Here is a 23719-nt window from a genome sequence, read left to right as displayed (position 1 = left end):
TATTAAAATATATTAATGTTATAGTCAGTGCTCCCTTGGAGAGAATATTAGAGAAGAACTTTGATTATGGTTGGAAAACTTTTGTCAGTACATGCTGTCTTTTTGATTCATAATTTTATTTAAAATGCTAAAAATATAGCAATAGTGCTCAACAATCTTTTCTAATGTCATTCTTCTCTTTTCAACACTTGATATCTGTGTGTGGTTTTACATCATCTTTTTCATTTGCTCTCACAGCTTTCTTTCTGGCTTTTCATGCTGTCTTTGTTTAATGGGAAAACAAACAGACTGCTAACAAGTCTATCTACATCATACCTGAAGTATTTGTGTACGGGTACAATTCCAAATCCTGTCTGTAGTGAATGAATTTAGAAATAGTATGGTCAATTATTTCCCTGCTATGATACCTCTTTCCTGTGGAGTATTTACAGGACAATGGACACTTCGTGAACAATCCATATGACCAGCTCTGAGGAGCAGTAGGCCTCACTTGACATAACTTTGGAGGTTATTAAAAGAATAGTTTATAGTTGCAAGTTGTGTGAAACTGTGTGTTTATAGTTGCAAGTTATGGGAAAACTGTGTGTATGTGACCAATAAAGAGAAAGGTGGAAAGTCCCCTGGAAAGTCCCTAAGGCGGATTGGAAGGAGGGACTTTGGGCGGCGCAAATGACGTCAGGAGGCGTGGACAGGGCATCGGGACCAATGAACTAAAGGCATGAAGCGCGTGCACGGACTGAGCTATCCAATCGCTTTGTTGTAATCACGTACTCGGAAGGAGCTGACTGTATAAAAGCTAACTCATTTAAATAATAAACTGAACATCGTTTGATCATATTGATTGTCTGTGCGTTGTTTCTGAACTCCTGCCACCGCACTTTCCTACATTTTTCTGTCTTATCAAAGGAACATTTTAAGTAAGACTACAGCAAGGCAACATTTATTGCAACGGTAATTCGAGAGAAGGTTGGAATGTTAACAAACATTAAACAAATGTTTCATTTTCAATTTTGTAAATATTTCCATATCATCACAGGAAGAAGAGCTTGGAAATAATTTTTAAAATAATTTTTTAAATCATTATTTTGATATCTTTTAAGTGAAATACTGTTATTGTGTTTAGCAATAACAACAATTAAATATTTTTTTTAATTGCCTTAGGTTTATTTTCAAAATTATAAATATTGTTTGATATTAGGTTGAAACTTTTTGCAAAGAGTTCCACTTAAAAGGGTCTTTCTTTGACTCATGGAAAATATTTATGTGGTTTATGTATTTCAAACAGGCTTTCTTTCTAATTCAAACATGAGCCAAACCACTGATTTTCCAAACATAGCTCTATAAAAAAAAAAAAATTGTAACTGAAGTTATGCTTTAGCATAGTTATGAGAGCACAATTTTATTACGACAGAAGAAGTAAACGTGATACATTTGGGATGTGCTTACAGTGTAACTTCTCTGTCCTTCATATTTCACTGCTTTCTCCATATGACCTCAAAGGGAAAAGCCTACCTTGTCACCATTGTGCTCAGTGGTTCCCCCCAAATGGAAGTAAAGAAATGTTAGATATGTCATCATATAAGCTGTTGGTTACATGTTTTAGTGCTTCGTGTTTTAAAGTCTTTTAATAAATCCCTGGAGTATTGTCTATTTGGTGGTCCATTCCATGCTGAGGATGTTTAAGTCTGTTGATTTCAATATATGGTTATGCTTCAGCTGCAGTTCAGTGAGCAGCTGAGACCATCTCCTATGCTTCTGTCTGTGAGATGAGTCCTAATGCCTTAAGTCTGAGAATACTTTACCTTCTCAGTAAAATAGACACCCTGTTTATCCTCTATGCCCCACTTACCTTGAACTGGGCAGGAAAATAGATTGCGTTTACTGGTGACAAGCTGAGTGTACTGGCCAGTGACTGTGCTGCTTGGACAGGAAGCCTATAGGACCTTCCCTCGACTCCTTGGCACCCAAGCTATTTAGTGAATGCACAAACTAAGATCTAAACATCACTCAAATCTTTGCTTTCTAATCCAGTTAATTTCAAGTTGACCTCTGTATTCACAGAGCTATTAGAAAACACTGGCAGGCCCAGGGCAACTCTATTGTAGAAGCTTTTTTGCATAAGGAAGTAAGCTAAAACTTGATCATTTGGCACATCCTTAAAGCTTCTGTTGTTGATATTCAGGTAGTACTTAACATTTGCTGTCTGTCCATGGTAATACTCTAATACATTTAAGGTAATTCAAAGAGTGGAGTCTATAATAACATGATGCCTGTGAAAGCACACTTTTAAACTTGGCTGGATTTGGCTTTTTCAAAACATGGAGTTTCTGGCATTTATTCCTTTAGATATTTTTTTAAAAATAGTACTGTTAGCAGTACTGTTGCTAGTGCATGATTTGCAGTGAAATCAGCTGCAGAGCATGGCATTCCACTTTATACCATGTGCCTACTTTATCTTAAGTTTGAAACGCATTGGTTTTATATTGGGTTGGTTTGGATTTTTTTTTCCTTTTTTTGAATTGGGTAAGTTTAGTTATTGCAAAAGTAAGACTATTTGTAATGGTTTATGTCAAATATAGTGCTGTCAGATGCTATGGAAATTTACCTTAAGAGCCTTGACAACCTCTTAATCTTGATATGTAGCACACCATCTATTCTAGTCATGGTCATTTAAAAAACATATAATGCATGTCATGCTAAATTGCACAGTAGATGTTTGTTTAGTATGGATGCAATTACACCATAAACTGAATTGCAATTAAAACTGAAAAATAGACCTGTAGCAATATTTTCAAAGTTTATAGGTCTTTATACTAAACCACATTTTAGATTTTCCCAAACAACTTATAGTCATCTTACTGCCTGTTAACACTCCCCTCTTGATGAGGTAAGGGAAAATGGGCCGCAGGGTCCTGGGATTTACATTCTGATTTGACAAGCTTTAAGTTTTAAGCTTATGTATGGTTCTAAGTAGGGACATGCTGCAGTATTAAGGGCAGGTTTTAGTTTGCTGTGCCTGGAGATTCATTCCTCCTGCTCTGTGAATTGTTTTGATACCTGTCTCATACTTGAAATTCTTCCATCCTTGCACTTTCAAAACTTCCACTGACCAATCTCAGTATTGATTACTCATTAACTGTAACAATCCTTCTTGGTTGTTTGATATCTTTAATCTTTTTGTCCGTCTCCATAATTAATCAATATTTATATTGTCATGGAGACAATATATCCGCATCCAGGGTCATGCATCTGCAAATTCACAGAGTATGTTTGTAAGACAGACTGGTATAGAAACAGCTTAACGCTTTCCCAGATCGAAGAGGAAAGCATTTCAACATATTGTAAATACAAAGACATGTATGACAGAGTTACCTCTTACCTGTCATTGCATTTTCTTTCTACCAACAGGTCCCATAAGCAGCATTTTGGTGAATAAGTATGGTAGCCGGCCTGTGATGATAGCAGGTGGTATCCTGTGTTCATTTGGAATGATTGCAAGCTCTTTCTGCAATAGTGTCCTTGAACTATATATATGTATTGGTGTGGTTGGAGGTAAGACTCCTGTTTAAAAGGTTATATTATATGTTGTTATATTATATGTTGTTATATTACATTACATATATTACTATATAAAATTATTTCTAATAATTTTCTACCAATGAGCCTTACTGATCAAGAATCCTCTGTGTACAGAGGCAACCCAAGAAGGTAGCAAGATCTGTTAATTTCAGCTACCTGAACTATCTAATCCTTTAAATTAGCTGGTAGGCTGTTAAATTATTTCTTTTGATAATTCAGAAGCAACTCATGAATTTATTCAGTCAATGATGTATGTATGGACTGTTCCACACTGCACTATAATAATGGTATAAAAATTGATTAGCTTGTGACAACACTTATTACAGTCATTTGTGTACAATTTCACATTCCTTCTTCTAGCTTTCTATCATGTTGCACTGCAAGCAGGTTGAGAGATGCTAGTAGAATTTTAGTAAAATTGTGAAAGCTTGTACCACTTTTCTTTAGGTTTGTACATACATATAGTCTTTCAGAAAAGTATAAACTTTCAGTGCAATACTTTTCTGTTTAAAAGCTGCCCAGTGTAATAATGAAATTATTCATAGTCATCTATCTGAGGCCTAGATATTGCCTAAAGCAATGAACTAAAGTTATCGCAATGCCAGTGAATTAAATAACCTCCTTTTCAGAAGTTGTGGGTTTTTTTTAAATTCCCTTCACAGAATAAGGAAGGTGAGGCAAAAAAAAGACAGGTAATAAATGAATGTATATTACATAAGAATATGTATTGTTATGAATTGTATATTCAAGCTCATCTTTCTTTATGTTAGGACTAAAAGAGTCCTTCTTTACTTAGTGATTAATTCTTAAATTTCTTATTTTTGATATCCTAAACTCAGGGCCACTGAAAGAATAAAGTCAGAGTCCAGGAATGGGCCATCAGAGAAGAAAACTTCAGTGCCATCAAGCAGATGCAAAGCTACTTATATCTTATTGCCCAGATGTCTTTATAGAGAGAGAAGACCTAGAGGTTCAGCTTAGGGTTCAGCTTATACATTCAGCTGATGTGGATGGGTGATCTGATCCGATGTGTGTCCTCTGTAACTCTTCCACTATTAGTGATGACATGGGGAACGGGAGCTGAATATGCTCTACAATAATTTGCTATTTTAAGCTCCAGTTTAGTAGACAACTTGGATCTTAATTAGGGTTGGAAATAAAAAAATAGGAGATTTATGCATTTAAATACACCCTGCATTCATTATAGCTGAGGCGACATTTAATAACTTTGATAAAATGAGCCAAGAGAGTATTGCATTATAGCTTAGCAAATATAAATGTGATGAGTCAAGGCATTGGTAACCATAATTCCTCTCAGTGTGATTGCCCTGACTCTATCATTGCTGAAACACATCAATTTTGGCTTTTAATGCAGAGCTACAGGGGGGAATGGACAAAATGGACAAAATTTCACCATGACACAGTCTTGACATTAACACACGTAGACGGCAATGAAACTGTATTTCATCCTCTGATGCTAGTTGGTTTTTATCTTTATTGAGAATCACTGGATTAGATAGTGGTCATTTTAAAAATAACTTGAAAGAGGTGCAATATGTTTTTCAATGCATGACCTGCAATAATATTGTCTTTTATGTGTCATTTAGGTCTGGGTTTAGCATTCAACTTACAGCCTGCCTTAACCATGATTGGCAAGTATTTCTATAAGAAGCGTCCCATTGCTAATGGATTGGCCATGGCTGGAAGTCCAGTGTTTCTGAGCACATTGGCACCTCTCAATCAATTCCTCTTTAATGCTTTTGGCTGGAAAGGAAGCTTTCTTATTCTGGGAGGACTTCTTTTGAACTGCTGCGTGGCTGGGTCGCTTATGAGACCTGTTGGACCGAAAAAAGTCCCGACTGTGAAAAAAGATGTTGAAAAAGGCACAGGAGATTCTGCCTTGCACAAAAACAACAAGAAGTCTTGTTGGCAAACTATGAATAAGTATCTAGATCTGTCCCTCTTCAAACACAGAGGGTTTCTGATCTATTTGTCAGGAAATGTCATTATGTTTATTGGTTTCTTTGCTCCAATAGTGTTTTTGGCTCCTTATGCCAAGCACAAGGGAATTGATGAATATTCTGCTGCTTTTTTGCTATCTATCTTAGCCTTTGTAGACATGTTTGCTAGGCCTTCAATGGGACTCGTGGCAAACTCCAGGTTTATCCGGCCAAAGATTCAGTATTTTTTTAGTTTTGCTGTCTTGTACAATGGGGTCTGTCATATCTTGTGCCCTCTGGCAAAAAATTACACTGGCTTGGTGATATATGCTGTATTTTTTGGGTTTGCATTTGGAATGGTTAGCAGCGTTCTTTTTGAGACATTGATGGACCTCGTTGGGGCTGCCAGATTTTCCAGTGCGGTTGGACTTGTCACCATTGTGGAATGTTGTCCTGTGCTTATAGGCCCTCCTCTAGGAGGTAAGAATCTATTTCTTTCCATTTTTTCAGACATTACAGCATAATCTTGCAATTTAACATTGAATAAATATAAACATTGTTCTTAACGTTGTTTAATGTTTTTGCTATGACTAGAAGTGTACTGTAGCAGCAGTATCTTTGGGCTTTGCAGCTGCAGGTTCACATGAGAATCTAAAGGCATTTATTGTGTGCATTTGCAAAAAATAGATTAAGACCGTATCTCTACTGGCCCATAAATCCATGTGGTAAATATATGTTTTCCTGGTAGCACACAGAGCTAGTTTTGCAACCTTGAGTTACATATATTCATCTCAAATTTGCTCTTTGACAATGAAGTTCTTACTCTCTTGAATTGATTCTGTTTTTGTGAAGATCTCACAGAGTGGCTTATAAATTCTCCAACCTAGTGACAGCTCAAGGAGCAATCTCTTACACTCGCTTAAACAATTTTAGTTTGTCTACACAGAGAGGATTGACAATCCAGAGAGAAGAAACTAGCAGGGGGGTGTCAGAAGAACAGGGGCATCCCCAGTAGCCTAGGCAGGGTGCATGCATGGTGGGATTCCATCATGGTGCCATGGAGCGTTGCGCCCTAGCATGATTACACACCACAACTCTGCTCACATTCAGTTCTTTCACATGTTTCTGTAGCCAATGCATAAGGCAATTCAGAATGTGAACTGACTGAAAGATGGCAATGTTACCAACTTCTCTCTTTCAAGTGTAAGGGGAGCTTGGAGAGAGCCTAGGTGTATAGCTTAGACTACATTCATAACTTCTTGGCTTCTTGCAGCAAAAATGATGAAATCTTATGTAAAATATTTTCTATTTGCTAGCTTTTTAGTCAGTATTTAGTAATGCTGCTAGTAAGCTTTATAATTTTAAGGTCTCTGATGATATAAGAAACTAAAAAATAGACGCTTGAATCTTGTTGAGAAGCATTGGTGTGTATCTTGGTGTGTGTGTTGCAGTGTAAACCTAACAATATGAGAATACAAAGATAGTGAGATTGCCAACTTTGTGAACATATACTATACCCACATAAACACTGCCTCAGAAGTCAGCAAGATTATGTGTGCCTAAAACAATTTCTGCATATCGAAGTGTTTTAGATTACTGTCAGTATTTCTGTGAAAATAGCATTGTTGTGTGCAATTGTAAATATGCCAAAACAATTCCACTCATTTCAGTAAAATAATATTTGTACAAGTAAATTTTTAATACTTCTCAAGGCATTCCATATTTTTATCATCATTTAGCATACAAATTCATAAAAGTTGAACAAAATACATTTTTCTCACACAGACTCTTCCTATGCCACCTAGTGGGGGGTCTGAGCCTGTGACCTCTGGAGTGCAGCCTTTTCAGTCAGGTTCTGAAATCAGTGTTAACTCTAAAGATATTAAATCTAATATTTATGGAGTAATAGCTTACACAACTATTTTTTTCAGTATATTAGCTTTTCAGGAGTTTTGAAAAACATTTGATTGTGCTATAGTTTTATGAATAATTGATTTAACTTGTTAAATAGAGACAACAAAAGGAATGAACACATGGAAAGGCTAAGTTCCAGTTTTGACTAGTTCATAGCCTTTAAAATATTATGCAGAAGTAATGCCAATTCATAATTTAATTTTTAAACGTCAGTTTTATGAGACTGCTCATCAATAAAAATCAGCAAATTGCACTATTTACACTAATAAGTGAATTGTACACTTGCAGTGCTATTTTGAGTTTTTCCTAATACTAGGTTTGTGGAAAAAAAAAAAGTCTAGAATAATTTAATGACTTCTAAATTTGTATCCGGTGAATAGACTAGCATTATGTCTTCAACACAGTAAAAGCCTCTAAATACATACTAAATTGAAGTGTGAAGGTTATCCTGAGAATTTCAGTTATAGTGTAGCAGAGTTCAGAGCTAAATACTTGGATATGTACAAATGTTGATTTGGGAATTGTGAAAATTTAGAAGGAATGGCTGACAAATGGAAAGAACTGTTATAATTTATTTTCCTTGCCATGACCAAGTTAATCACAGAGGTGTGAGCGTAATTTTTATGTACAGGCCTCATAGTTTAAAACTCATCAGTTAAGCATGATGGCTGAAGGGAGAAGTCTTTCTCTTTCAGCAGTCACAGGAAAGTAAACTTGAAAAGCAGGCATTTGATGCACAGACAGCAGCCTAAGAAGGCCCATACCTCTTCATCCTATTGTGTGTATACAGCCTCAGTGAGTACTAGGCATTCCAAAACAATAGAACAATTAGAACATGAATAAAATGAAAGACTGAAAATAAAAGAGCTAAAAAACTGTCTGTCATTATTCATTAAGCTTTACTTACATTGTTCTTCAATATTCTATAATTGTTAGTGACTCCAATGACAATTGCTAGCTTCACTAATACAGGTTTTGTTATAGTTCCACTGTCTATGTTAGAAAATTTTAACATGTTGAAAATACTTTTCTGCTCCTACTTCAAAACCAAGGAATATATAGATATTTCTCCAAGAGAAGGATGTGGATTGTATTTGGCATCCTAGTCTAAATACTCTTTCTTGTCTTTGTATTTCAGGTTGGTTAGTAGATGTTACTGGTGAATATCAGTACATGTATTTTGTCTGCGGAGTGATTGTGACTGTGGCCAGTATCTGGTTGTTCATTGGCAATGCCATCAACTACAGGCTTTTGGCAAAAGAAAAGAAACTAGAAGATGAGAAGCAAAAAGCTCAGAAGAATGCTGACTCAAAGGAAGTGGAACCATTAACAAATAACGAGAATGAAGATGCTTCCAGCAGAGCCGACAAAGCTCTTGATGATCCCTCAGAAAGAGAAACCAATATTTAATCTGCATTATAGCTCAGAAGGCAATATTTATGACTTCCATTAGGAATCAAGACACAGGCCAAGTTTTGTGGTAATAATGATCAGTCACAATATTGGATGGGAACAGATTTTTGCCCTATGGCAAAACTCTAAGTTAAATTTCTATCTACAGTTTATTTATTTCAGCAATACAAAATTAAGATTACAGAGGTAGTGATTCCATGCAAAGGAATCCATCAGACTTAGACTCTGGACAATCAAGAGTCAGGTAAACTAGACTATAAAGCCTTCCAATGAAAAACATTTTTGTTTCAAATGTATATCTACTACAAAAGTATCTTCTACTCTTATTTGGGAAGGTACTTGCATTCATCCTGAAAGTATGGTTAAAGTCAGTTGAAATAATCTGCCCAAACTCTACTTACCACTAGTACTAAAGAGAATATAAGTTCAAAGATTTGTTTCAAAAGAGGCAGAGTACCTGACTGAAAGCACACAGAAACTCTTTTCGTATTTTGTATTCCCACTAGATAAAAAATACATTTCTGTATAAACAATTATAATGTGGATGTAAAAGTTAGGGGTAGAAGATGAACAACTAGTGGGCACCATCTCTAAAATACAATAAACAGCTGATTTATAATATATTCCAGAAGTAGTTTCCTCCTGTGATAGCTGACTACATTGTACTTCAACATACGCATTTGAACACAAAGTACATTCAGATCTCACTAATTCAAACTAAGCTAAAATCTGCCTGTACATAAAAGATTTAAACCCAAGATTTGCATTGCTAACAAGTGTGGCAATTAGTTTGATTATGCATTCCTATGTGGCTGAATGATCTGGATCAGACTGTGAAGCCTTTTTCCTAAAGGGACTAGATTCAGAATCTGCTGAAGTTAAAAGGATACTAACCCTTGGCTTTTGTGGCCCAAATCAGTTTTGTTGCAATGACTTCAAAGTAAATGCTTGGCTTTATTGGCAAGTCACTAGTTATTTGATGGTTATTTCCTGAGAGGAGATTTAAGGTCTAACTTCAGGTCTTTGCAGATAGGTATCTTCATACCAGTTCTCACTTCCCTTTCGCATGAATTTAGTGAAAAGCTGCTGCTTTTTTTTTGTAATGCTACTTTGAGCAAAAATGCTGCAAGGCACCTTGACAATGCCAGTCTAGAAGTTTTGTGCAGGAAGCTTTGTCTGGAAGCTTTGACATATCAGTTTTGTGCAGAATATTTAGTCTTGTGTGTACAATTTCACGCAGACACTCATATAAATTAAAATGTACACAATTGTCCTCCTCCTTTAGACAAAAGAAAGCATAAGTCTACAGTTTTACCTTACAGAAATCATTTAGCATTGCATTTGAAAGATAAAAGTGCAAGCTTCTGAAGGTAATAAATGAAAATATTTCTGTTGTATTTCTTGGTAAGGAAAAGTGCTATTCGTTTTGGAGAGATGCATATAAATGCCTCAGAAATTGTGAAAATTAAGGATCTGATTGATAAAACATTTATGCACTGTTTATGCAGGATAAACTTACATTGAATTCCAGGAAAAGAATATCATTCCTTTTAGCCCTCTTCTAAATCTCAAAAAGTTGGAAATATAGTGCACAGCTGTGGTAAACACACTTTAAAGTGCCAATAGCAAAAGAAAAAAATTATTAGTAAAATTTAGCAGAGTGCTTTTAGGAAGTTATTTCTTAATATTATTAATATTATTATGTTCAATATGATTATTTTAATTTTTCTTCTAAAAATTTTGGTTGTGCTTATTTCAGTTTTTCTGGGTTAGCCTCTCATATACTATGATGTTCCACAGTAGTGCTGAACTTTTTAATTATCTCAGCACTGTTTTGGGGGAGAAGCATAATGAATCTACTCTCAGCATGGTACGGAAGTTAATACCTACTTTTTACCTAATTATATTCAGGAAAACCAGACATCTCCAATGAGTTCTGTAGTTTTACAGAAGCATCAGCAGCAAAATATATGCATTTCAGAATTTTGGGAGAAAATATGTTTTGGATGTTCAGATTTGAGCAGTGTTCTGTGTAAAGGAGAATGATTTAGTCCCAGTAAAAGTATAGTTCTTCTCCCAGCCCCCAGCTTCAGAGAGGAAATAAATACATTGCATCTGCTAGCACCCCATGAGATGGAAGCATTGCTCTCTTTTTTGACTATACAAACATACTGAGTGCATTCCAGGACCTGTGGAGACCCTGTGTGCCCATAGCCAGAGGGTGAAGAGGACTCTCATAGACACTAAGCTTTCATACAGTGAGGAATATCGGTTATAAATACTGGATTGCAAAAGAAGAACAGAAATTTTAGCTAAAGCGTAGTCATCAGGAACATCAGTCTGCTCTTACAGCAACTGGTAAAAAGGCAGAGATTATTTGAAAAGAGATTAATACAGAGACTGAACAAAAATGTCTGAGGCAAAATTGTAGGTGCCTATTATCTCTTTGCAAAAAACAGCATGATTAAGAATACGGGGTAGAAGGCAAGTGTCAGCTTTTGACTGAAGGCTGTTAAGTGTTGCTGTTGCTGAGTAAAAATGATGATAAAAAAGTCTCTCAGGAAATATGCAGGGAATTTGCCTGTTCTGTGCAGGATCTCAGAATACAATACAAAATGGCATAGGAAATAAGGGAAAAACAAGGTTCCTTGAGCCACAGACACACCTGACCACTAGTAACAAAAATTATGTTACTATCTCAGAGGAAATAAAAATTTCTATAAACCCTCTATGGAGATGCTGCTCTTTCATCTCTGGTAAAGTGTGGTAAAAAATAATAGGAATGAAAGAGCTACTTTACCACCACTGACCAATGTACAGTTTTTAATCCTGTAAGGCTAAATGATGCAGCAGACAACTGCATATAAAGTAGGAAGACATTTCCTTACACCTCTTTCATTACTTTTCATCTTAATACTAGCAATAGAATAAAAACCATCAGCATACTCTTGATATTACTGAATATTAAAGAAGTTAAAATCCGGAGATTAATGGAGAAAATTGGAACCATATCTATGCAAAAACTGCCTTCAATTAAAAACCTTTGTCTTCCAAATAACATGTCCTAAGGGGGCAATTGCCTCATAGTAGAGGTAGGTGATATTTCTAAAAGTAATGATAATAATAAACTGTCTTGAATCAATGATATACTGAGCAACAAAGTAGCAAAATGAGAATAACTTGCCTTCAAACCCCTGAATATCACTCTTACTTGCACTGAACTGTAATTTGTACTGTAAATCATTTCATCATTACATTTCCGCTTTTATAATTAGATCTGAGTATATACACCATCTCTCTAAATTCCCCTGGTTTCTTTTAATTACCTCACCCTCAGTCTGAACCACTGCAGGGTCAGGACTAAGAGATTCCCCTGTCCAGTGATGAAGAAATATACCACATGCATCTGTTACGCACTATAAAAATCTGTAGTCTCTCTCAATCAGTGCAAGCAAATCCTTAATTGGTCTTATTCTCATTTATACTCATGTATAGCTCATTCTTTTCTCTGCCACAATATGACTAAGCCTAATTATCCTCTTGCTCTTATTTGATCAATCCAGAAAAAATAATGCCAAATTTTAAAATTAGTAGGAAAGTGGATAACATCAAGAATATTTTTTTCCCATTTAACATCAAGGTCAAATTTCAAGTCGTTTTAGTGAACACATAGAGATACTTTTCTTTCTTTAGGTTTTTTGATACAGAACTCTCTACTAGCTGGAGGGTTCTCTATTGCCCTTTCCACTTCCCACTATTCATTTTCTCTACTGTTTCAGGAACATATAAAAATTTCACCCCTCCCACCTTTTTGCATTGAACTGTGGTTGCAATTGTTGTCAGTTCTGTATTTCCATTCATGAGTTCAAAAAAGCATCTTTTTGTATGAAATCCTGTGCATAAATAGTCAGATTACAGTGCTTTTATTTCAGGAGTGTGATTTGTGAACTGTTTTGACAGAGCTAGGGAAAATCTGCTTCACCTTAAAACAGATTTTTTAGTGATGCTGTCCTTATGAGAGGAATTTCAACTTTTACTGCTGAAATGAATGTCAGGAATTTCACTGATATTGTGATTCAAAATTCGTGTGAATGTTAATGGTCACTTTGCATATCAACATCTAGTGTGCTTAAAAACATTTGTCAATATATACATGATTTTTCCTCTTTGAGAATTCTTGTTCCTCTTGAAAGTTTCCCACTTCCACTACCCATCACATTTTTCATTTTGATGTAACACAGAGAATTTGGACCAGGAATGTAGTGACTTATCTTTAATGCTTTCTTGTAGTTGTTTTTCCTGAAATGCCACATTTGCCATGCTGCCAAATGCAATGTTTTTCACTTGCTACTTTCAGGTCAGGTTGTGGGTATTAGTGGAGAGGTATTACTGAGATACAGAATAAGCTACAGATACCACATAAAGCCAGATTTGGGGCAGCTATCAGGATTTCACTAAACAAAGCCAGTGACCACTTTTATAGATGAACATGCTGACAACACTGACAATTTTGCCTATAAAAAAACTGAATCAGGCAACTTTTGTTAGTTTCTCTATAGATGACTATTTTTCTACTCACAGAGAGGAATATAAAGGGAATTTAAAAATAATTATTTTCAGAGATGGCATATCAGTTTTAACAAGGCTGTCTGGATTTTTCTTTGGCGGGTGCACTTCTGATATTTGTGCATATGTATACATTGAAAGTTCTTGCATGTACTATCACCTTTTTAATCACAATTTGCATAAGCATTGCTATGTGATTTCAACATAGTTTGCATGTCGTAATTTTGCAGTTCAAATTTTTCTCATCATCTACCTCTTAGTTGAAGTTTGGAGACTTGCACAATCCTGGAAGAATAGAGTTGACAAAATGCACAATGGTAAAACCTGTACAGACTATTAGAAAGTCTCACAAATATTTGAAGCTGCTTACTGATCTATTTTTAAGGCAGTGCATATCTAAGACCAAATTCTTTGAATCAATTGACACAGCTTTATTAAGCCTAAAGACTTAACCCATACTTATGAAGTTTTTGCATCACTGACATGGTATAAAAATTCAAAGTGTGATTTAGATATCCGGAGTCTACTGACCTTTCTGTGAGATGTTGGCCTGCCTTTCTTTTTTGTTTGTTTTCTTATAATTTCTGAGTTAATGAAATTGGTAAAGTTAATACATCCAGTTTTTAAAAGTATTACAGAACACTTTGCATTTTGTATCCCTCAAAAAAATGGTTGTGTTTTTTTTTTTTTTAAATTTAGAAATAATATCAAATTTTAGCTTGTTTTTCCTTTCATGGGGCAGTTGAGGGAGATGATCACAACATACTGGGTTGGGGCCACGAATAATGATTGTTCTTCATGCGCTCTTTATAAAACCAGAGATGATTGTTTCTTCAGAGATATTCTTCAAACCATTCTTGCCTTCTAGGACCTAGTACAAAGTCCACTGAAGCCGACATAAAATACCTATCAAAGAGCTTTATCAGATGTTGGGGGTGATGTGGCTTCAGTGGAGGCTTGAGCCTTATTTTCTCCATACCAAATCTCAGGAGTATCAGCAAATGTGGAATTTGTTATAACTGGCAAATTTGCTATGCCTGCATATTCCTAACTAATCAGTCCCTAAATTAACGCACAATGTGTATTATTTTAATAGTCTGTGTATATAAATAAATTTTAAGAATCCCACCATAAACTCTGAATGTAGATTATAAAATACAGAGGACATATTTAAATAAATATCCAAATAAATATCTGTTAATCCCAAAGGAAATTATCTATTTCCTTTCAAGCCTTCTTTGAGCAGTGTATAATCATTCTTTTTCTTTCTTCTGGAGAAAATGGTTTATGTCTTTTGTGAATGTATATATAGACATATATATATAAGGGAATATATATGCAGAAGTGGTATGTGTGTATATATGTATTCCCCTATATATAAAACTCTAATTTATATATATTATATATATATAAAATATATATAATATTTTAGAGTAAGTTGCATATTGTGCCTGATAAATTCAACATATTTGTAAACAAATAAAATACTTCTACAAATGACAGAAAAATTTAAAGCTTTTCTGTAAGAGTATGTGTTATTTTTCACTTTCTGCTAGATTTATTTATAGTAGAAAATTGTTCAAAAAGCTGCAGTATTACATAACACTGATTTCCAACCATGATTCAGTTCAAAGCAGCCTAAGATCACTGAGAATTTTCATTGATGTAGGTGATAAACCCTACATTGTTGGTGAATTTAATTGTTGGGTGTTTTTGCCATGGAAATCTTAACTAAATGATCTTTGAACAGACTGCAATAGGCTGAGTTTTCATTTATTGTGGTATGTATGACCAGTTCGTACAAAGTATCAATGGACGTGATATTCTTATAACAAGTATGGAAAATGAGAATACTCTTGGGCCTACAAACAAGATCTTGTTAAATTATTATGGGAAACTCTCCAGAACACTAGTCACTAAAAACACTGATAATTTATCATACCTTTTAGAGGTTTTGGTGTTTTTATTTTGTCTGCAAGTGGGCAAGCCCATGAAAAGTCTACATGTGGCTCTCACTCTTTAAAAAAGTGCTACCTTAAAATTATTGATGGGTTTTTTAAAAGTGGTACATAAATCACTTACATAAATACCCTTCCTGCAGAGTGATATAGCTGCATTTTCCATTTATGGCCTACTAGGAAAGATCACTGTCTCTGCAGTTTATCAACAGACTTTGGTATTGCTATGCAATAATTAAACATGCAGTAGCCATTGTTGTTGTCTAATAAAATTGTTTCTTCCTTTTTGTATTTTGCAATACTGTATGGTTTTTACTTGAATATATTGGCTAGATTTTTTTTTTTGACAATCATTTATTAGCTAGAGGTGCTATTTATGTTCCAAAGAGATCTGAGTGAATGACAGCATTCTCTTTCCAGATGCCAAATTCTTTTCTTGACCTGACAAAATTAATTGTTCATAGTGTATATTAACCCTGTAAAATGCTTATGCATTGCATTTCATTGTATTTAAACACATTTTTGCTCATTAATTTCTATTCCAGACTTGTACTACTGTGTAATATGTCGAGTTTGTCCATATATATTTATGGAAAATTACAACAAAAATTGTGTATAATAAGCAATTGGGGGGGGGGGGGAGAAAAGAAAAATTAAAATAAAATTTCCATGTAAAGTTTCTGAAAGGATGTGAATGGTGTTTTCTTAGACTCCTTAATAGTCTTACACCTTCAGAGTGTGCCAATATTCCTTTTATTGATTGATTCATTATTCAAATGTAGCAAAAAATCCCTTATCCTTGCATACAGAAGCAGAACTTCAAGATTTCCTATGTAGAAAAGATACTACCAGTAGCAGAACATGCTACCAGCTACTTGCTATTCCTGATTCCACCATAACTAAGATTTAATATCATACATTACTCAAAAGCACCTTTACAATAAGGATTTTTTTCCTCATTACTTGAATTGGAATGTTTTTCTATATTCCATGTACATGCAAAAATCATTCTCCAATCACCAATACTTGTTTTGATACAGAGGAGTTTAACCATATGGCTTGAAACATTGTATGTAGACAACTCTATTTTGTAGCAGCTGTCTAAATGTTAGAAGTTCCTATGTTTTTGTCAATTGACTTAAGTTTACAATTGCTTGCCTCAGTTAGATAAGTATTTATTTACAGAAGGTGATTGGATATTTAAAATTAAGATATGAAGGAGATGTTTGAGACATTATTAGAGATACTGCCTTTGCATACTGTCTAAACACCTTTTACACAGACGCACAGTAAATTACTAGGAAACAAAGGTGTAACAGATGAGCTATTGAATAAGAAAGAAATAACTTCATCAGAGCAAATGGTTGTTATTTTCATATTTCTAGTAACTGTAAAATCTATTTTCAAAGAATTATGTCTATATCCTCTTGACATGAAAGTTTTGATTCAGCTACCAGAATATGTTTAGATTTTGTTTAAATTACCCTTGTAATATATGCATATCTCTGTGTTTTAATATTCATAAAAATACATTTTCAGGAATTATCCGGGGCAAAAAGAAAAAGTTAAAAATACATAATGGTAAAATTGTCCTTTTGGCACAACAAACAAGGTATGATATTGAACCCTGCTCAAAGACATAGACGATATCATTTTCATGCGTAAGAATATGTTGCCTCACAGAATCTGATCGCATGACTAAAATACATTGTTAGGAAATAAATACTGAATTCAGAAAAATCATTCCTCTTCCTGAAGTTTTTTATTTTGATAGTGTAGTGGCAAGACAGGTGGAGACTTCAGTCTGTAGTTTGTCTCTAAGATCAGCTGTTACTGTTTTCCCACATATGGTATTTTATTCTACTAATGAGCCCTTTTAGCTCTGCAGGTTATCCCGTGTTCAGTAAAGAGGTTACATTTGCCACTGCAGCTCAACATAAATAACTTCAACAGTTTTATTTCTCTGACCAGGAGTTAAAAGCATTACCATTCAATAAAGTTCTTAATCCATAACATGCAGTCGACCCTTAACTTGTGTGGGATCTGTGCTCCAACTGGTTCCCTCTAAGTCTATGGGACTTGATGGGTGTAATCTGAGAATACTCAAAGAGCTGGCTGAAGTCATCATGAAACCTCTATCAATGATTTTCGAACCATTTTGGGAATATTAAGAGGACCCAGTTGACTGGAAGCTGGCAAATAACTGCATTTGCCATAATATATTATGCTTTTCTTCATTTTCTTATATTGAGATAAGACATTGCCCTAGAGATCAGAGATGCTAAGTTTATTTTTTTAAATATAGAAGTCTGAATCATAAATCAAAGAAAATTAAATGCTATACATAGTGCATTAACAAGAGACACATAATTGGTGATTGTCATTCACTGGTCAAAAAAGTAGTTCAGTTTTCATTGGATGACTTCTAATTACCAGTGCCTGGTGACACCAAGATGTAAGTCCATCCCATAACATAACAAATATTTGGTTAAAATATATCCACTCTGTTGAACAACTTTTTTTCTCATAGAAACTTCTTACAGGATCCTACTGTATAATGTAATGATGTTCCACCTCAAGACTCATATGTGAAAATATGATTCTGTTCTTTCTTTACTAGCATGAGACCTCCATCTTGCTGTCTTTTCTGTACAAAGGAACTCTTGACCTAATCTGCGGTTCCACTATTTTTTCTCACAAAATATAAAAATAGATCATACACCTGGACAAAATACAAAACCACTGAGACAGATTGATATTTTAAGGACATTTTACCCACTTTTTGTCCTTTAGCACAGATGGATCTTAAAACATCTGGAACTGTACTGTCTTAAATTCAGTTTAAAATTTTAGAATTGCAGATTTCATATATTATTTGCAAATTACCTCAAATCAATATTTCAAATTAGTATATCAGAATGAAAAATAATTTTTCAAAACTAATATTAATCCTAGATGACTTTCTTTTTAGGATTTTGTCAAAATTTGGAGTAATGGGCTGGAAGGTAATTACTTCCCCTCTTTCATATGTTCTTCTCCTCCTAACTTTTTCACTGATACTGATCATACAAAAAGTACATATCAAGTATAATAATATATTTTAGCTACTAGACTTGGATCTTCTTCTAAAAAAATACACCTAAACAACAACAGAAAAGGTAAAAAAAGAATTATTTTCCAACCATTTGGAAAAAGAAAACCCCTCAGACCTTATGTGATAAAAAGCATCTCTGAGAAATTTTTTGGAAATGGCAAAGTCTCCATAAAGAAAATATTAATCCAAATGCTTGCCTGCAGGAGATACTGCTCAGCATTTAAAGATATCATCCTAAAATCTTGCACATATTATTTCAATTAAAGAGAGAAATAGGTGTTAATATCTGGAAATTGTCAATTTTAATTTGAGTGCTTTTAAGCAGTAGTATCTATGCAAGGGTTTCTTTTGTTTTGTAAAAAAAAACGCCAAAAAACTATGAATTTTCTTTGTTTTGATATGTCTCTTTTCTTTTCCCGAATTTAATTATATTTTTTTCAGCTGGAAATTGTGTAACTTTATTTAATCAAGCAATATATATTTTCTCTATAAAATTGTGACAGCAGAATAGTTTGGGTGCTTTCGACATCGACTATCTAGAGTCCCAAACAATTCTTATGGCTGTTCCTCTTCCTACTTCCCTTCATATCATTTTTCATAAACCAGAAATGTGTGCAATCTATTTCGACACTTTAATGTCTATGGATTTTGAATGGAAAATTTGCTAATGCCACTTTCCTTGTTTTTTAATTTAAGAAATGTAGAAGTTCATCAGAACAATCTGTTTTGGTTTTGTTGTCCTCATCAAAGCTCATGGACACCTACAAACAGTATGAGCATTTAACTAAACTTTTATATGGCATTGAATTCACGGCGCAAAAGTAATGTGAAATATTTAGTAAAAATGTGTTATTTGAACATCTTAAAACTCTCAAAAGTTTCTTTTAAAATAAGTTTAAAAGTAACACTAAAAGAAAACATTTGTTTTATATGATCTCATTCAGATATCCCTAACTTGTTTGTGCTTGTATTTTCCACAAAATAAATATTTTCAGAAATGGTCCTCTAGAACCCTAAAGCTGTATCTAGGTACCAAAAAAATGGCAACATTTTCTGAAATATCACAGATGTATCAGTTTTCACTGACAAAGAGTTTATGTTGGAAGAGCAGTGATTCATTTTGCCAACCATCATTATATATTTTGATTAATAACTGCAATTCCAGTTTGGCCTGAATGATAAATGAGTAACAGTTAGGCACTATAATTATTCAGTTCAATCACTGAACTGAATAATTGGGGGAAAATGGTTGAGGTTGAAATGCAGGGGGGTTTTTCTCTTCACAGAAAAAGTGCTTATTTGCTTTAATTACAAAAGAAAGCTTTTCGATTTCATTTTGAACCTTCTAAATGGAAATAAAGAGAGAATTGGATATGATTTATAAAACAACAGGATTTGGCAATGATCACATGATTCATCAGACATAGAGACAGATTCTGTTCTTTCTTCTACCTGGCATGAATGAACCCATGATTCCCTCTTCTAAAGCTGCTGGAGATTCAGGACAGAGTTGCTATCCTGCTGATGATTTTTATTGCTGCAGAGATTAGCAATCCTTTGTTCCAGTTCTCATGCTGACACTCTACCACCTGGACTATATGTCTTTGAACAGCAAATACTTGATGCAAATTGAAGGAACAACAATAAAAGAAATTTCTAATACCTGCACACCAGAAAAATCCTATGGAATTGTGTTTGGGGTATATCACCACAAATGCATTGGTTTGAAAAGATACAATACTCATGGCTTTTGAAAGACTGAAAAAAAGTATATTAGCATTAATAATCTCCAATTTCTTTTTACTCATGTCCATTTTACTAATGTCCAGTGCAAATAAAAAGGGGTTTTTTGGGTATTAATAAAATCCATACTCAGCTGTTCTGTGTTTACATTGACACTGGACTTGTTGTATTTGTTTGAGGTACAGTCTGAGTTGATTGAAAATTACTTCCTCATAGAACTTGATATTTTTCTTCTCATCCTCAAACCCAGAGGGGTAAAAGTTTGGTCTGGATACAAAAAGTAACTGAAAATGGGAAATAATGCCCCAAAGTAGCAATTATTTTCCAAGAGAATTAATCTTTCTGGCAATGTTATTCCCACAAGTAACAGTGTCATTAAATGATCTTAATTCTAGGTTCCACTCAAGTTTATTAAAGCAAGATTTTCTCTTAAAATTAATCAAGTGAAAAGATAGTAAAAACTCATTCTTAAATTCTGCATTTGCAACACCAGCAGCAACAACCTGGAGAGTCAGTGCATCTGGCAAAGGGTTGCAAGTGGGCTGTTAAGTATATAGTCCCAGGTGCTCAAAAGTGTGACATACCTAATTGCCCCCCAGAATTTGACATTAACAGGAGTTTGCAGCCAGAGGACTGCTTTAAGTTCTGCACTTGGTGGAGGGCATCAACAACAAGCATGAAACACCCTGGAACCATTTACAACTCCATTTTGTGTATCAGTTAATAACTTGTTCCCACATCTCTGTCCTCAGACTCAGCAATGTGTTTTCTGTTTATTAAAGCAACAGTCATTGAGAGGCCTTCTCAATAACCTTTCTCTCACCTTCCTCCAAGTGCAGACCAAACGGCTGACTGTAAAGCCTGGAGTGGAAATTGCTTGCTTCACACTTTTTGCACATTCTCCAGAATACAGTTAAGCATCCACAATACACAACAACTAAGCAATGCCTTGCGTCAGTGTTGCAAGGTGCTCAGGTCAGTGCCTTGTCTCACTGGGTTGCATCAAGCAGTATCTGTTCTGATGACAAAAGTTTTAGGATGAGCAGTTTGTGTGATTCTTTCTCTTCTATTTGTAAGCTTCAGTGTGCAGGAACATAATGCATGGGGAAAAGGTTTTAAATTTGTGGAATTATCTTTCTGATAGATTTCGCCAAAAACCTGAAGATACTCACATGAATTAATCGAAAAGCTTTGTGAATAGATTTTTGCACTTGAGGGTGCCTGTCCTCAGGAGGGTTTGTCTGCCAAGAAATTTTCAGTTACTTTATTGAAAAATACATTCTTGGCCAAATTTTTTTGACCATAGTATGTGACTGTGAAAATTCTTAGAAATCACATGCTGGAAGTACCTTAAGGCGGTTTGAAGGAACACATAAAACCCTTTAAATATGAGAAAATTCAAGAAGAACACATATATGTCTCTATTCTACTCCTAAAAAACTTTTCTCTTTTGATATAGATTTTATAGGAAATCTTATAATATTTAGAAAGTTGTCCCTTTAAAATAGAGTCACAGTATAAACAAAAAGAAAATGCAAGATAACTGGATTTTGTTTCACAACTGTAGTATGGATTATTTTAGGAAATTTCCAAGCAACTTTCTGGAACTGATTTCTCTCTGTTTTCCTACATTTTTGAGTATATGAGGACTTGTGCCTAGACACTTCTGTAAAAAAAGGTGAAACCTATGAATTTAAGGGATAATATCACTGATTACTCATATTTTTATGTTCTCAGAACACATACTCTGTTTCTTGTCACTTTCAAGCACTCGAAGGACCACTTCCCCTGATACAGAATTGCAGGCAATGAGTTCTCAGCACGAGGTTGTTAGCATCCCTCAGAAAAGAGTACCACGCCACTACTCACTTTCTAACACCTCTGGCCTAGAAAGAACTTCATAGTTCAGCCAAATTCAAAGAAACTTACAGGCATTTCTCTATTACTCTGCTTTTTTCTAAGTGAGTTTTATTACCATAGGAAAGAATAGATACAGACATTTCTAACAGTGCTAATGGAATAGATGCTAAGGAACATATTATGCTCTCTGAAGCTAAAAATATAAATCAAGCACTGGTTTCAGGAACATCATCTAATCTGTCATCTGACTCACAGTCACCATATGTCCTTCTCTACTATGAAAACAAGTATCTGTGAATCCATCTGGTTACCCCTACATTGAACCAGTTGGTTAAAATTATGCAGTTTTGTGGACCTGCAGAGGGTGTGCAGGAAAGGAAAGGTCCATGCAGCCTCCTACTCCCTTGAGCATTCCTAGCTGCTGTGCTGAAACACAGACAACTGCTTTTTGTCACTAATGGTTGAAGAGAAGGCCATATGCTGCTAAACCTTTTCCATCTTTTCGTCCATTTCACCAGATAGGGCATGCTCTCTCATTGTATGTTTCCCCAGAATTTGTATCTCCCGGGCGTGTCCCAGCTTGTTCACTTCCCTGCTCCCCTGATTCTCTGCTGATTGGCCGGAGAAGCTGCAGAGAGGAGACAGCCCCCATTCGCCCTTTCCTTCCCCGGTTCCTCCCCCTTTTGCCCTCGTCCCTATCCTGGTTTGTCCCCCCGCTTGTCTGTCTCATGCTCCGTCCCATGTTCTGGCCCTTTCTCCTCCTGAGCTGATAAAAACCCGTGTGCACGTTGGAATACAGGATTCTATCGGCACCCTACCTTGTGTCCTGGACCCGTGCTGTGCCACGGCCCCCCCATCCCCCCCTTCGGACCGCGGCAGACAGTGCCCTCTCAGGATAGGGAAGTAAGCTTTAGATTCTATAGCACAAATAAAAGGAGAAGGGAGAAAGGAAACAATGAGTGCAATCCTCAAAGGACATGATCAGCTCTGTTTGTTTCTTGGTTAATGTCTCGTTTATGAAGTTCAAAGTGTAGCAGTCTCTTTGCTCTCTTTGCTTCAGTTAACAATAGTGTTTCTGAAACTTTTTATGTACTAATGAAGATCACTTTTAGCCTCCTGCCTTCAGTTGCAATACATGACAGAGACTTACAGGTGCCTGCATAGTTTGTGCCTGCTGTGATGAAATTCTGAATGGCGCTTTCTATTTAAAATATTATTTCCATTACATTATAGAAGAGTTGAAATGAACAGATCTTTAAGAAGGTCTGTGGGCTTCTACAGTTAACCTTTTAATATAACACAAGAATGACCATGCCTATTCTGATGTTCATCTAAATCATTGGATTTACCTAATTTCTGAATACATATGAAAACACAGAGTCTTCATGGAGCTCTACAAATTTCAGACTTATCCAACTGGTTTTTTGTTTGATTACAACCTGATTTAAATGAGTTGGTGATTCTCAGCTGGAGATGTCAGGAGCAGCTTTGAAACTACCAGGCATATATTTCATTGGGTAAATCTTACCATTGAAATCTATCACCTGTTATGCAGGTTGCAGTTCTGGACACTGACTGTGATTGCAGTGAATTGCAATTTTAAATAAATTCCCAGGAAGATATATATGTAAGTATGTATGTATATGAGATAT

General features: G+C 35.1%; 1 protein-coding gene across 2 annotated transcripts in view; it reads left to right on the top strand.

Annotated features, from left to right (window-relative positions):
• Positions 1-17113, top strand: part of SLC16A7 (solute carrier family 16 member 7) — an 82429-nt gene extending 65316 nt beyond the window's left edge. For both annotated transcript variants that reach the window (XM_064655819.1, XM_064655820.1), the window contains exons 3-5: positions 3409-3552; positions 5187-5999; positions 8572-17113. In XM_064655819.1, the coding sequence (XP_064511889.1) occupies positions 3409-3552; positions 5187-5999; positions 8572-8843 (1229 nt within the window). In that variant the 3' untranslated portion in view covers positions 8844-17113. The remainder of the gene's footprint in view (positions 1-3408; positions 3553-5186; positions 6000-8571) is intronic.
• The last annotated feature ends 6606 nt before the right edge of the window (positions 17114-23719 follow it).

This window comes from Pseudopipra pipra, chromosome 5, assembly GCF_036250125.1.
Source record: "Pseudopipra pipra isolate bDixPip1 chromosome 5, bDixPip1.hap1, whole genome shotgun sequence".
In the NCBI taxonomy this organism is placed as follows: domain Eukaryota; kingdom Metazoa; phylum Chordata; class Aves; order Passeriformes; family Pipridae; genus Pseudopipra; species Pseudopipra pipra.
The sequence above is the reverse complement of the archived record's forward strand: the minus strand, read 5'-3'. Positions and strand labels throughout refer to the sequence as shown.